The sequence below is a fragment of the Bidens hawaiensis genome, unplaced genomic scaffold, assembly GCF_021521415.1.
Source record: "Bidens hawaiensis isolate Kalapana, Puna unplaced genomic scaffold, B.hawaiensis_p1.1 tig00036471_1, whole genome shotgun sequence".
NCBI lineage: Eukaryota > Viridiplantae > Streptophyta > Magnoliopsida > Asterales > Asteraceae > Bidens > Bidens hawaiensis.
The window spans coordinates 1-15448 of NW_027496380.1; the positions used below are offsets into that span (position 1 = coordinate 1).

General features: G+C 35.3%; 2 protein-coding genes across 2 annotated transcripts; one reads left to right on the plus strand and one right to left on the minus strand.

Moving 5' to 3' along the window:
- Nucleotides 1-25: 25 nt before the first annotated feature.
- Nucleotides 26-3612, minus strand: LOC143588579 (protein DCL homolog, chloroplastic-like). Its single transcript, XM_077069545.1, has 3 exons — nucleotides 3245-3612; nucleotides 1871-1985; nucleotides 26-384 (listed from the first exon to the last, which is right to left on the minus strand). Exons 1-3 carry the CDS (start codon nucleotides 3586-3588, stop codon nucleotides 208-210), a joined length of 636 nt encoding a protein of 211 aa, XP_076925660.1. The 5' UTR covers nucleotides 3589-3612; the 3' UTR covers nucleotides 26-207.
- Nucleotides 3613-8161: 4549 nt separating this feature from the next.
- Nucleotides 8162-11997, plus strand: LOC143588576 (uncharacterized). The gene is made up of 12 exons (XM_077069543.1): nucleotides 8162-8247; nucleotides 8610-8822; nucleotides 9271-9445; nucleotides 9863-9946; nucleotides 10065-10306; nucleotides 10401-10602; nucleotides 10701-10997; nucleotides 11076-11189; nucleotides 11296-11343; nucleotides 11442-11520; nucleotides 11645-11701; nucleotides 11791-11997. Exons 2-12 carry the CDS (start codon nucleotides 8656-8658, stop codon nucleotides 11853-11855), a joined length of 1530 nt encoding a protein of 509 aa, XP_076925658.1. The 5' UTR covers nucleotides 8162-8247; nucleotides 8610-8655; the 3' UTR covers nucleotides 11856-11997.
- Nucleotides 11998-15448: the final 3451 nt, after the last annotated feature.

Consider the following 15448-nt stretch of genomic DNA (forward strand, 5'->3'; position numbering starts at 1 on the left):
TGCTAAGATTAACAAATTTGAACATTAAAATGTGTTCCGCTTAATCCTTAAAAACACCCAAAACAAATGAGAAAATTTAAACTGCAAAGAAGGTAAGAGTTCATCTTTACATTTTCTCAAAATGGCATCATATGTATGCATCATATGACACTAATCTTGATGCAAGCTAAAATCTCAATAAATACAACATAAACAATGGTTTAACTTTTAATCATTATGCCTACGCCTTCGGAAATGCCTGAGGATAAAATTGTCAGCATATAAAGGATACTTTTGCCTTATCAAACCTTTTATGCATTTCCAATATGAAAAATCCTCCATTTCTCCATCTTTCCTCACTATAAACAAACATCTTGAGCTTTCAAAATCTGGATGGTAACCAACCTGTAAATAGCATGCGATGAGGTGTCATGGTTTTGCGGCTTTTGCCCATCGGGCTGCTGACATGTAGGCATTTGTGAGCGTTTTGATGTGTTACTTAACTCATCTAACTTTTAACTAAGACTAAAAAAACAGCTGTTTTTTTTTATTAATCACATATATTCTACTTTCTAGTAATAATAAAAAACAAATCTCACATAATGTCCCTAAATGATTCCATAAAATTCTTCTTAGTTAGCACACCTCTAACACAAAATTTATTTTAAAAAATCCTTGACACCCTCTTAATACACTTAGAAAATGAGTGGGTGGCGGTGAAATGGCAAAAGAACTGAAAAACGATGCCATATCATCCGTATTTAATAACAGGTTACTAGGTTTTATGTTGATGAAAAATATTAAAAGTAGGACGTTGTTACAAGTTAAATTTTGCATTATTATATAGAGGAACTTTAGTTTAAGTTTCGATTGCACAATAAAGTTCAAAAGACATCATGTGCACTGCACAGCACACCCATGATGGGAGTCAAATGACCAGATCACCCTTTTCATCAACCTCAATTTTCTTGCTTAATGCATATTGATTTTGTCAAAACAAAATCCAGACTCAAAAACAGAACTATATCAAAACTAAAACCTGTGACTCTGTGAATTATTACTGCCAGTGGCAATTCCCGACACGTCCCAAAATAATCAGGTTTTGGATTGGCATATCTAACCCATTTTAAAAACAGGCCATGTTTGGGTTGACTGTTTAATTAAATGGGTCGTGTTCGGGTTGACCTGTTTAATCCGTTTAATTAAATGGGTTAACCAGCCAAACTGCTTAGTTAAACAGATCGACCCACTTACCCATTTATAACCCTTTTTTTACAACCCATCAACTCGATTAACATGTTTACAACTTGGTTATCACTTACCAACCCGTTTAGATAAATGGGTTATACGATTTTAAGTGTGTGCGGGTTAGGGTTGATGTATTAGACATGAATAGAAATACGGGTCATGTTCGGGTTGAACAATATAACCCGTCAATCTGCATCCCGACACGAGTGACATCGCTAAAGTACAAACATCCAATACAATGATCTCAATGGAATTTTTGTTAACAAAGATAACACCAAACCTAAGAAATGCATGACAAACTACATGCAATTAATCTCATGGACAATTGTCATAATCAATAACTTAATGTTTAATGGACTATTGTCATTAATCGCAAAGTAGAACTAAGACTATTTCAATTATGAATTTCAAAAATGTTGTTGCACTCCAAATGTTACAATAAATCTCTACATTTATAACAAAACTATTATTTAGTTAAACCTAAAAAACATTGGAAGACTGCTATTATTCTTCCAGATATATCTGAAAGATAGTATATTATAAATTAGTGAATCTATTTATAACTTTTAAGGCTTACAAGACAATTAAGGGCATAGAATCATTTAAAATCATGTGTGTGGGTCTTTAGAGAGAGAGAGTTAACCGTGATGTAACTAATGCCACATCCAATTTTCTTCTGGCTTGCAGGATGATATGGCAACAACCTCTCTAAAATAGTTCTCTCATGTTCGGGACTTAACCTCTCACCACTTGCATATCTGCACCAACAACAAATTCAATGTAGAATAGATCAATCTGTATAACTTAAATTCCTAAAGTTAACACCTACATGCTATAACTTATTAACTTAATCTTGAACCTATAATGTTCACAGTTTAACAATACTCATTTCTTTTCTTTTTTTTTTTTTGTTAAAATTTTCTATTATTAGATAAAAGGATCCAATTACAATAGAGAGATGGACAAGCGGGCAACAAGCTGCGCCGCCACCCCCTTTTGAATGGCAAACCCGATCCTAGTAAAAACAAAGTTATCGTTCTTTGGCGTCGATAAGTTACTGTGCACGACCCGTTGAACTCATTTCTAAAAGCACACTTCAAACATTTCTAACCAATAATAACTTCAAGCTCTAAATACTAAATAGATGGTGTCCAGTTTGATGCCAACGTCTAGGGTTCAACGATATTACTAACGTTGGGGATTTCGGGTATTTTGGCTTGGATTTTCAGATAGTCGTATGGAAACTGAAAAAAGTTATTCGGTGGTTCCCCAAATACTTTAATTGGATAAAACTCTGATTGAGATCAAGAACACAGTATGAATTTTGCGTGAGAGATCAACCAGAATGAGCGACCAAAAGAAACAAACGCCTATTTCTCTAATGAGCAGTTAGGGTTTGTTAAAACTGACTTATTCAGTTACATTTCGAGAATCAAAATTCATTACCATTGCCTTCAAATCCAAATTAATAATTGTGATTATGTGTTGACATATACCCCAGCGTTCATCATAAGAAACTAAAACAAGTGTCCACTCCGCACATCTCTAACTTGCTTAATGCTTATTATGATTACAACGGTCGACTAGTTAATCCAATTACACTAAAAGGGTCAGGTTAACGTACAATAATCCTTAACGCACGCGAATCACGCTCAAAGGCAAAAAAAAAGCGCTCAGAGACAAAAATACTAAAACGCTCAGCCAAAAATACTAAAACGCTCAAAGGGGTTTTCATGAAGAAAAGTAAAAATTGATCGATTAACGATCCAAAACTGTTTATTTCGGTGAACCAATGATTAATTGGATATGTGTTGACGATTTCGAGATCTTGTGATGTGATTTCATGGATCGTTTTCATGAATATAAGTATTCTTGTACCTAATGTACGTTAAGCAATGATTGTATTCTATCTTTTCTCTACACTAAAATATCTAACTAATTGATAAATCAGCAAAATAATTAACGAATAATCAACTATACAACATCAACTAAGAAGGCGAACCGAAGACTAACTTACTTGCCGGAATGAAGAATCATCCTCACAAAGCCAACCAACGGCACGGTATCTTCCAATATCTGATCCTCCCAATCAATCCACCCATCCTCTCTCCTCTTCTCTCCATCATCATCCTCATCACTCGCATCCTCTTTCACCTCCACCGCTGGTTTCCTAAGCAAATCACCGTCACTGCCACCACCACCACCACCACTAACACTACTAGCTTTCAACCGGTTCGGAAGCAATGGTTTGAAAAACCACCGGTAGGGAAAGGAAATGAGGGAAGGGTTAGTGGAAGGTGAGATAAGGTTTGTGTGGTGGAGATGAATATGAACGTGTGATGGTGATGAAATTGATTCCATGGTTTTGGTGGTGCATAAACCCTAATTATTATTATTATTATTATTATTATTATTATTATGTACAGGATTGTGGATGATGTTAATTTCGGTTATAGAGATGGGTTTCAAAAGGCGCGCTGGCAACTGTTTGTACGATCGTTAGCTGAAAGAGTGTGTACACCGAGTACTGGATAATTGCGGGTCGGATTGTACTCGATACGGGTCAGGTCGGGTGGTTTTGTTTGTGGGTGGGTTTGTAAATCGAATATGGTAATAATGTTTAGAATCAGACCCAAATACTGGCCCTAGCCTAGGCCCATGGCTAACACTTTCTGGTATTAAGATTAAGAATTATATTTTTGGGCCCAAGCCCGTAGACCGTAGCTAACATTTCTGGACTTTTTTTTTTCATTAAACAACTCATACACTATGTATCTAGCTCTGCTATTAAATTATACATTTTCTTGACAACCGCAGGAGTGTCGTTATACATTTGAAAAGAAATGGCCTTATAACATCCAATTATATCCCTCTCTAAATACGACTATCATACACAGCCAACACCTAACATCCCTGTCATAAGTCCATAACTTTATTTCCTCTCTTATATAATAAGATCAAGGCCACTCTCAGCGATAGGATGTATAACTTTGTTATCCGCTACAAGTCACTCTTTCATTTATATCACAAGTCGAGTTTTGGCTTACTGCATGGTTTCACATAAAAATGTTCTAATTGTTTAAGGCACCTTTTTATATTGAAAGTTTGTTTATGTTATGTATACGTCTATTCCATTGTCATGGCAGTCAAACCAGTAGCGAAGCTTGGACTGAGGCACCGGGGAGGGGGGGGGGGGCGAGCTCAAAATGTATACAAAATTTCACAAACGAGGAGGCCGGGCTCAAATTTCCAGCCGAAAAGGGCTAAACTTACACTACGTATAAAAATTTCCGGCCGAAAACGGGTAAATTTACACTACTGCGCAAAAAACATGCAGGGGGGGGGGGGACCCCGTGCCTCGGTGAAGCTTCGCCCTTGAGTCACACCCATTCGAATCTTTACATACATGCATACACACCTACGTCTAGAAGGCAAGAGAGCGAGAGAGGTTAGATAGGTTACGCACTCACGTAACAAGAATTTTTGTTGGGTTTGTCAGATTCAGGCAACAACTAGTTAAGCTGTAAAAGATCATGATAATGCAATATTAATTTTTCTAAAACAAATATAATGCATATTATAATAATATAGGAGAAAGTTAACGTACAAATTAAACAAACGTGCTAACTGTGAGAATTAAGTTGAGTAATTATATATAGAATTAGAGTAATTATGTAATTACACTATGGTGTAATACATAATTACTTTATTTGATTCAAAACAAATTAAATTTACACGTTAATTTAATTTGTTTTTAATCCAAACCCTAATAATATAATAGACGTAAAAAATATAAAAAACCCCTTATGATCACTTGTTGTGCTATTATTCTAATACTTACAACCTTTGGTTTTAGAAATTTAAGATTATTAATCTAATTACTAAATACACTAACAAATTAAGTTAATCTTAACTCCATCATAAAACTCTACTTGTTCGAACTTAAAGATATTTTTACCGTTCGTACAATCATCTTAACAATGGTAGAACTTGGTATTTGGTTGAGGTTCACAAGATTATGTGTTGTAGCTAGTTAAGGAGCGTCATCCTTGCCACATAGGCAAGACAACACCATGAACACCGCGTTGTCCCAAAGAAGACCCCACGCCATATGCACAAGCGCCATGTGCATAATGGTGTGAACCACAAATAATAAGAGAGTCCATCCCATTAACAACTAATCACATCTTTTGTTTTTGTTTTTTTAAATATAATTAAATCAAGTTAACTCACAACACTTAAATTAAAAGATGACTAGTTAAAAGTTCATTGTCTATATGACATGAATAAGCCGGTTTAACTAATCATTACTATTATTACTAGTTAAATCATAACACGTATATATCTACGGGGAAAAGAACATAATACACCTAGATATTAAAGTCTTAAGGGTATTCCAGCCTCACTTTTGTCAGCTTGTCACACGTGATGTGCTACAAGTACAATGTGATCTGGCCACTTAGTAGTTAATACACACGCATGACGTGACTTATTTTATATTTATATCCTCATATATTACTTCCACTTGTCTAATAACATTTAAGTTAACAAACAACAAGAATAAACATTTGTACTAGGGTATGGATTAAGTTAACCTTCAAAATTTTCAAGTAATACAAGTTTGTTTCAAATAGGTTCGTGTAGCGAACTGGTCAAACTATATTATCAGCTCAAGCTCGTTGAAATACAATCAAGTTAACTCGGTACCCAATCTTCATTTTTAGATGGAAAGTAAGCTTGTATCCAATAGATCTATGAGTTCATTTGGTTATTTTAGGTTATTTTGAATTTTGATGATCTTTAATGTTTTTTTTCTTTTTTAAAACTCTCAAACAACATGTTATAACAAAGCACAAACAATCAATATACAATGTAAAAAATAAACTAATCCGAGTGAGCTATCATCATATCATATCGGATTCGGCTAGATCAACTCGAACTAAGTTATGACTTTGAGCGAGCACTTACCAAGCTAATTATGAACGGGGTGCAAATCATAAGCTAGTTGGACAACCCCGGGTTCAAAAACATACATAAAGGGCCAGGTTACGGGTGCAATGTTGAATTCTTGTGTGTGTGAGCCTAATTGGTCCATCTAATATTAATATCAGTCCTATATGTAGAATAACAAGACAAACTTTTGTTATACATCATATAGATATAGTATTAATAGAACTATTCAAATATCAAAACATAACTCCTAATTACAATGTAGTGAAATTACAATAGATCTCATCTAAAACAGTAAGTTCTAACGAATAAATTTTATCTGAAACTACTTAGTTATATCATACGAACCAACAATTGATGGTTTGGTATAAGTCTAATCAAAATTCTAAATTGATCACAACTGATCTTTAGTTATGATTATTCCAAGCATCTATAATTTTTAAGGTGAAAATAGTTCATATGATAACCAAGTTCAAATCTCATAATATTAGAAAGTAGAATCATGTGGATCCATTATTAAGCATGTTGAAAGGCAACAACCGGAATAATGTTGGTTATGAGGTTTTGATGATTTCATGGTTTCATCAATTTTGGAATCAATTTATTATTATTATTATTATTATTATTATTATTATCCTAATAACATATCACAACATCATAACCGGTATGAAGTGAAAGAGCCGATTAGTTTTAGCTCAACTGGCATTGGAGGGGAAATGAAGACTTGAGTCGGAGATTGTATGGTCTCAAATTCGAATTCAATCATAATCGGTTTTTATGGTTTTACCACACAGTAGGCCTTCGGGCCGTGGGTTTTCCCCGGAACAAGAGATGGTGGCATCGGCTATCCAACATTGTCCGCGTTCGAGAGCGTACGGGGTTAACTTTAAACATTGGGTTACCCAAGTAACTAGGATCTATATGATGGTTGTTAAAAGAAAAAAAATTACATATATGAAGTGGAGGGTATGCTTTTAGTCTTTTAGTTTTCCTATATAATTATTTTAACCCTTGTCTTAGGGCATTGCTAACCTAGAGTATTATTGTGATTGTACATACATAAGATATAAAGTTAATACATAATATAGTATTTTAATTTCTATCATTTTCTTTTTCAAATATGAGAGAGAAACTCAATTACCAACACCTACTTCTCTTTTGTCACACTCATCGGTGAAATATACATTATTATCATACACCAATTAGTTGGTATAGTACTTCTGTACATGTATCATAAAGCAACAACGACAATGCATCCTTTTGGTAAACCACCAAAATAAAGAGGGTTGCAAAACACGGTTTTGTCTTTTTTTCTCACAATTAAAAAAATTGGATATGAAATCCTAACGAAATCAAATGTAAATTTAATCATATATATATTGATTATAGTTGTTGGTCGGACTTAGACGACACCGAATATGACTTAAGACCTAACACCAAATAGTTTGCCATGAGATTAAATTCAAATAAATTTGATGGACACAAATTTAGTAAAAAAATGTTGGTTAAGATTAACATTATCTAGTTGTACAGGGACGGACATGTTTTACATGTGAGAAAATTCCTAAAATAACCTTTTTTTATAGAGAAATAAAAAATAGCCCATAACATTCAATTAATCCATAATTGTCCCGAGGAATTTGGACGGGGGCGTTACATTGGGAAGCGTTCCGATAGAATTCATCATCCAAATAAAAAACTGACACATGTAAGTTTTCTGACGAAACCGATCAAAAAGAGATCAAAACCGTCGGACCCTGCCATGTTCCATCCTTAAAGTAATAGGTCAAAAACAGTCGACTCCGGCTGTTCTTTGGTTTCTACCGGCTCCGGCTAAATTAACAACTTTTCGAAGTCGGTGCGATATTAAACCTCTAAAAAAGACGCATTTCAGATGGATTTCGTCAGACAACCTACCTTTAACACACCAATGAGTTTTTGTTATTGCTATTGCTATTGCCTAATATACAATATCTACTATAGGTGCTCACATAGATGATAGATTTCATCCAAATATTTCGTCAATTACTGAATCACGACATACTTGCTCCTCTGTTAATCCTGAATCAGGTAAATAAAAATTAAAATTAATAATAATAATAATAATAATAATAATAATAATAATAATAATAATAATAATAATAATAATAATAATGTTGAGATCCCAAATAACACGATGGCGATGCTACTGGCGTCAGCTGCACTCCAGAGTCCACCCTGTAACCATTGACAGACAGTTCATACTTCAAACCCAAACCCTACATCTTCCTTCCATATTATTATTATTATTATTATTATTATTATATGCTCACTGTCAGTCAGTCAGTTTCACCTCGATTTCATCACTCATAATAATAAGATTCCAATCACACCGAACCTTCGGTTTTTAATCTCATACTCATACTACTTCTTTATTATCATTATCATTCTAGATCTGGACGACTTCCATTCCGTTCGATTCGATTCAATCAACCGCAAATGGACGGCGGTGATGCATCCGTCACGCGGCCGGATCACGGATTCAATCTGGAACCGGACGTCGCCGTTTCGTCTCCGGTCACTAGACAAAAAGCTGCTGCTGCTAAACAGTTAATTGAGAATCATTACAAGAATTATCTCCAAGGATTGCAGGATCGTAAGGAAAGGTAGTTATAATTTCAGTTTCTCTAGTTTCTAGGGTTTATTTATCGGATTTGGATCAAATACAAATGAAATTAACGTGCTAAACGTGAGAATCAAGTAGAGTAATTATATATACAAGTAGTGTAATTATGTAATTACATCATAATTAATTACTCTACTTGTATGTATAATTACTCTATTTGATTCTCACGTTTATCTCGTTAATTTCATTTGTATGTTAACCTTCTCCTTATTTATCATCATGATTGATTCATGAATTATGCACAAGTCGGTGAATGCGAAAGGACCTAAGTGTGGTAATATGTTTGTCACCGAGTTAGGGTTAAATCTATTTAATAGGCTTTAGATGTGTGATCAATACAAAATTGTAGTTTCTTAGTTGGTTTCTATTGCGTCAACAAAGTGTTTTATCGATGCTGTGCCTTGATTATGGTGTTGATTTGTATCCAGGAGAAGAGCTTTACAGAGGCGGGCGGCTGAGGCGAAGGTGTCGAGTGAGGAAGAAGAGCAAATGTTAAGGAATTTGGAGAAGAAGGAGACGGAGTACATGAGGTTGCAGAGGCATAAGATTGGGATTGATGATTTCGAGCTTTTGACTTTGATCGGTAAAGGCGCTTTCGGCGAGGTACAAACCCTAGGATCTTAATTTGTTGGGGATTCGTAAAACGAGAGTCGTGATATACTTTCAGATCGAAATAATAATCTGACAAGAACTTAGTATGTTTGTTGCGTGAGTTTCAAAGAAAAATGAGCTACATGACCAATGAGTAACTAATATTTAAGATCATAATAAACTCAAATAAGCGTGCACCCCACACCTCGTGACTTGTTTGATGAATATTATGATTTACATTGGTTAACAAGTTAATCCAGTTACACTAATATATCTAACACTGTATCATAAGAATTTACAATCATTAATTTCGATGCAATCGCTACTTTTCAGTTTGCAAAATTTAAGGCTAAATTTTTACTAAAACGGCAACGATTTGAGATGTTTTGGTATAATTGATTTCATACCTGTTTTAATTGTATTATGCAGGTCAGATTATGTCGTGCTAAAACTACAGGAGAAGTTTTTGCAATGAAAAAGTTGAAGAAATCTGATATGCTTAGTCGCGGGCAGGTATTATTGTTGGAATCATGTGAATTCATTCTTGATCTATGTGATTTTGTTTAAAGGTATTTGATTTTATATTATATCAAGATAGTACTGCAAACGGCTTAATGTTTTGTGTACTTAGGTTGAACATGTTAGATCTGAGAGGAATTTGCTTGTGGAGGTTGATAGCAGATGCATTGTAAAACTATATTATTCATTTCAAGATGCTGATTATTTGTACCTTATAATGGAATATTTACCTGGTGGTGACATCATGACTTTGCTAATGAGAGAAGATATTCTTTCCGAGGACGTTGCTCGGTTTTACATGGCTGAAAGTATCCTAGCCATTCATTCTATTCACCAGCATAACTACATACACAGGTGTTATATCATGTTATATCAAATTATATTTCCTGATAAAACATTATGTACATTGAACTACTGAAGCATGTGTGTAACTTGTTTTCACTTGTAGGGATATTAAACCAGATAACCTGATACTAGACCAAAATGGGCATCTAAAGTTATCTGATTTTGGGTTGTGTAAGCCCTTAGAAAGTAAATTTTCATCAATCTTGTTAAACGAAGAAGATTATGAAAATCAAGGGCCTTTAACTGACGTTTCTTTGATGCCAAAAGAGAAATTGCAACAGTGGAAACGTAATCGACGTGCACTGGTATTATTACTTTTCTAACATTTTAAAAGTTATTAACTATTACCTTTCAGTAAACTTTCATCAGCATTGTTTTTATTGTGTAAAACTTTGTTTTGTAGGCATTTTCTACGGTTGGAACTCTTGATTATATGGCACCTGAAGTGCTGCTAAAAAAGGGATATGGAATGGAGTGTGACTGGTGGTCATTAGGGGCGATCATGTATGAAATGCTTATTGGATATCCGCCTTTTTGTTCTGATGATCCTAGGATGACGTGTCGCAAGATTATAAACTGGAGGACATGTTTGAAGTTTCCTGAAGAACCAAAAATTTCAAAAGAGGCCCGAGATTTGATCTGTCATTTGCTATGTGATGTGGAATCAAGGCTGGGTACTGGTGGAGTGGAAGAAATAAAGGTGCAAATTATAAATATATTAACGTTTGAGCTTTAAAATTGTTAATTAATTATTGAAATATAATGTATGTTCTTTTAGACACACCCGTGGTTTAAAGGGGTGAAATGGGATATGTTGTATGAAATGGAAGCTGCATATAAACCTATTGTCACTGGAGAACTTGATACTCGGAATTTTGAAAAGTTTCCTGAGGTGAGTATACTTTTTTCTGAATATTTGGTAATTATTTGTAATAAGGTTGAAAAGGGTGATGATATCTTTATTTCTTGTTTCTTTCCGCCAATATATGTTATGCCAGGCGGATGATCCTCAGTCAGCTGTACCAAGAGTGGGACCTTGGAGAAAGGTAATTGTTTTCTACATTGTATGAAAAACCTGTGTGCCTCTTGTGCTTTCTTTTTTTTGGTTCAGTTATATATATATATTTTTTGTGTGAACTTGCAGATGTTAACCTCAAAAGACTCTAATTTCATTGGATATACATTCAAGAAATCGGATATGTTGAAGTCGGTTGGAACTTCAGGTATGCTTCTGGGGCAAATTTAGTTTTATATTCATAAGTGTATGGCTACATAATGCATATATTATCTCGTACTCGCTAAATTATATGATTAAATGCATTAAACAAAAGGATTATTGTTATGCAGGTATAGATATGAGGGCAAATGAACCTTCAAAGCCTCCATCATTGGTGTCCTTGTTTGGTATGCTGATTTGTCAAGTGTTTTAACATGTTTTTCGTTAATGACAAAATGCTATATGAATTCTTTTAATTGCTGTGATGATATTTCAGGACATATGGATCTGAAAGGGACTGCATTGCCTGAGGAGGAGCATGAGCAGGAGCACAAAAGTTGACTTTGGTCCAAGTCAAATTGTCATGGTCTTTATATGTAAGCTTTTAGATTTCACATACGGCTGTATCATGAGTGTTTACTGTAAAAATACAACAATTTGAGAAGATTAATTTTAATACAATTTTGAGTTTCATAATTTTCTAAACTACAGTACAGCTTTAATGATGTTTTTTTAGTGGAATATGATTTGGAATGATCTTTGGTAAACCCATCAATATAAACCTCAAGATAGATTTTTTTTATTTCTGGTTTTTGTTGGTTAATACTTAATGACCTTGTTTGGCATGGGCTGTGCAAAGAACGCAGATATTTTCTTACACTTTCATTTTCTTTGGATGATATTGCACATGTACATTCAGGTCCATGCTTTGCCGAAAAGTTTTAGTTAAGATCGCGTATTATCTGTCGATGCCACTGTAAACCCAAAAGAAAGAAAATACATTGATTTAATTGCCATTTGCATAATAATCAAAGGGTCTTTGGCTTAGTGGTTCCAAATTATTGGTAATTGGTGTCCCTCCCAAGTGACGAGGGTTCAAGTCCCGTGATAGACAAACACTGTAAAGTTAGAAGTGGGATTAATGGATGTGTAAATTAGTTCTAAAAACATTAATAGGAATGTGGGGATATGAATGAAGCTTTTGCTACAACTTGTCTAAGGAGCCCGAATTGCGCATATTATGTGCATTTGGAAGTGTCTAAATGTAAAAGGTTTTTGCTAAGTACTGGTAACGGGAATTGACCGGCTAATTACAATATTGATTTCCCAAATAAAACTGCAAATTAGTCAAATAAAAGATTTACGTATTTTACAATAAACGAAAAATCGTTAAAAATGGGGGAATTTTGACTTCGAAATGAAGGCTCTAAATGATTAACTCGGGTTTGACAGGTGGGCCAAACCGCCTATGTTTGTTTGCCACATCATCTGGCTTATCGATACCTTTTTGTCCACTACTCATGAGTCTCGTAAATCTAGATGTAACTTAAGTTATGCTCTCTATAAGTTGAGCTATTATATGTCCCGTTTGCTCTTGTTCATTTGGTCCAAGTAGAAGTTTTCTAGCTCCAGAATCAACTTGGTATCAATTAATGTGCTGTAACAACCAAAACACATTCAAATCGTTCTGTATAACAAATTTAATGTTTGGCATGGCCTTCGTGAGCGTCCGATCATAGAATCGTTAGATAGGATGTTTTAGTTTCCACATACATGCTTTTGTTGCTTTATTTCCGCTAACACTTAGCAATCACATGGCCATCATGGAGTCAATAGTTGTTACTCTATTTAATTTAATTGAACAAGAAGTGAAAGTACACAAATACACAAATTTAAAATACAAAGAGACACGACTAATAAATTCAGTTTATATAAACGTGTAAAATACACAAAATGTCCCTATATAAGTTACTACTTCAATTAATGATTTGAAGTAGGGGTTGTTTGAAACCCACCACCTAGACCATTATAAAAATGACCGATTCAAATCCTTATTCAACATGTTTATAATAAACCTGAATATATAACTAAGCTCGTAAAATAACAGTTTTATCTACCGGTCTTGAATTATTATTATTAGTATTATTAGTAGGTATATTGGTTTTTATTAATTTCAGCTATCGTCTTTTGGTCGCTGTCGGCCCCAAATAACGTATTGGCTGGTGACAATCCCAATTTTTAACATATTTGTTCCCAACGGTCCGCGACTAACAAAATCTTAACACCGTTAGTTGCAAGTCGTCGGAAAAACGTTTTTGGCAGAAAACGTCACATTTTTTTCCCAAAAACACAACCTGAAATCCGCCGCCATCCACCAATTGACTCACCACCACCAATCAACCACCACCACTTGAGCACCACCAACTGATTCCAGCGATGGTTCTTAGGTTCCGGCGACCTCAATAATTGAGAGTTTTATTAAAAAAAGATTCCCAAAGGTCCGATACAAAGTTACAAAGATGTTTGAGACTAAAATGGTGAGTTTTCTGGAAAAAATGTGACTTTTCTGACCAAAAAAGGTTTTCGGCGACTTGCAACTAACAGCGTTAGGATTTCGTTAGTCGCGGACCGTTGGGAACAAATACGTGTTGAAACCATCAGTAGCCAATTCGTTAGTCGGGACCGACAACGACCATAATACAATAGTTGAGACTAATAAAAACCAACATACCTTTATTATTATTAGAGTTAAGTGTCATTTTAGTACCTGTGATTTGTCTAATTACGCAACTTTAGTACTATTTTTGAATTTATTGCAAATAGCTACTTTACTTTTCTAAAACTTGTCATTTCAGTACTTTTTCTAACTCCGTCTATTTTTATCCGTTAAGTTAGGGGTAATTCGGCAACTTCGTTATTTTCTTAATTCTTTTTATTTTTCTCTTCTTAAAATAAAAGAGGGAAGGGGTAATTAAACTACGGAGTATTAAAGAAAGGAAATTTGTCCACTGTAGAGGTAGGGTATGAAACCCACCATTTGACAAAGTATAAAACTAATTGCATACGCTTGGCGGAACAATAGGCGCCGGGAAATCACTAACGTCGGGCGTAGTGAATGGCGCGAAGAGTGGAGTCCAATATAACCTTTTCCTGACACCTCGGGAATGGTAATGCAAAAGTCCCACCAGCATGGGACAAAAAGATGGTGACCCACATAGGGATAAACGCCAAACCAATGGGGATAGGACAACACATAAAGGACGGTACGAACAGTACAATCACGTCCTTGTCAAAAAGCCATGATGCCCACCAACTTCCACCAACCACCACGACCGCACGAGTGGGGAATAGTATTGGTGAAAAACCTGACAAGGTGGTTGGCCACACACTCTCTCCTCCGGCTATAAATACCGCTAAACCTCCAAATGGTAAAAGACATACTTTCTTCTGCTATCACTATCAAATTATATTACCTTGTACTATCAAGTACTGATTCTCACGCCGGAGGGTGGTTACGAGAGAATCCTCCCCATTCCTCGTAACAAGCTCACGGTGTTCTGTTTTGCAGGGTACACTTGTCTGCGCCAAGAAGGTTTTATAACCCATCGTGTAGAATACCCATCCATTACCCTCGGACTAACGTGTTAGACCTTGAGGGGTGGATCCGTGTTTCTTCATTGGCACCATCCGTGCATATAGCTAGAACAGTAACTCACTCCGTTCTTGACTCAGATGAGTGGCAAGACTACACCGAAGGAGGTTGGCCAAAAAACTAACCTAGAAGGAAACATCGAAAATCTGGACGTAGAGGATACAAGTAGAGGGCTCCTTAATGCCTCCATCGTTCACCCTACTGTCACAGATAAACAAAAAACATGTTCCAAAGCAACCATGCCGCCATACATCATGGCATGGCTTGAAGCAGAACAACAAAAACTGAAAGAAAAATTGCAAGAGAAATTGGCATACGTTGTGAAACCTAGATCACTGTTTACAGCTTCTAGTAGCAACGAAGAGTCTGAAGAAAACTCAACGCCACCTTGGGCGAAAACACCATTCGCTAAAACATCTCCTGCTAAACAAAACAGCAAAGTAGGAGAGAGATCACAACGGTCGAACCAAAAGGCGGACTCACGTCTAGACAACCTGGACTA

Bases quoted from the DNA above. Each gene is read 5' to 3' on its own strand.
- LOC143588576 (XM_077069543.1), top strand. From the start codon at position 8,656: ATGGACGGCGGTGATGCATCCGTCACGCGGCCGGATCACGGATTCAAT. The intron at 11,190-11,295 runs GTGAGTATACTT...ATGTTATGCCAG, and splicing joins ATTTTGAAAAGTTTCCTGAG to GCGGATGATCCTCAGTCAGC. The intron at 11,702-11,790 runs GTATGCTGATTT...ATGATATTTCAG, and splicing joins ATCATTGGTGTCCTTGTTTG to GACATATGGATCTGAAAGGG.
- LOC143588579 (XM_077069545.1), bottom strand. From the start codon at position 3,588: ATGGAATCAATTTCATCACCATCACACGTTCATATTCATCTCCACCAC. The intron at 1,986-3,244 runs GTAAGTTAGTCT...TTGTTGGTGCAG, and splicing joins ATGATTCTTCATTCCGGCAA to ATATGCAAGTGGTGAGAGGT. The intron at 385-1,870 runs GTTAACTCTCTC...TGCTATTTACAG, and splicing joins GTGGCATTAGTTACATCACG to GTTGGTTACCATCCAGATTT.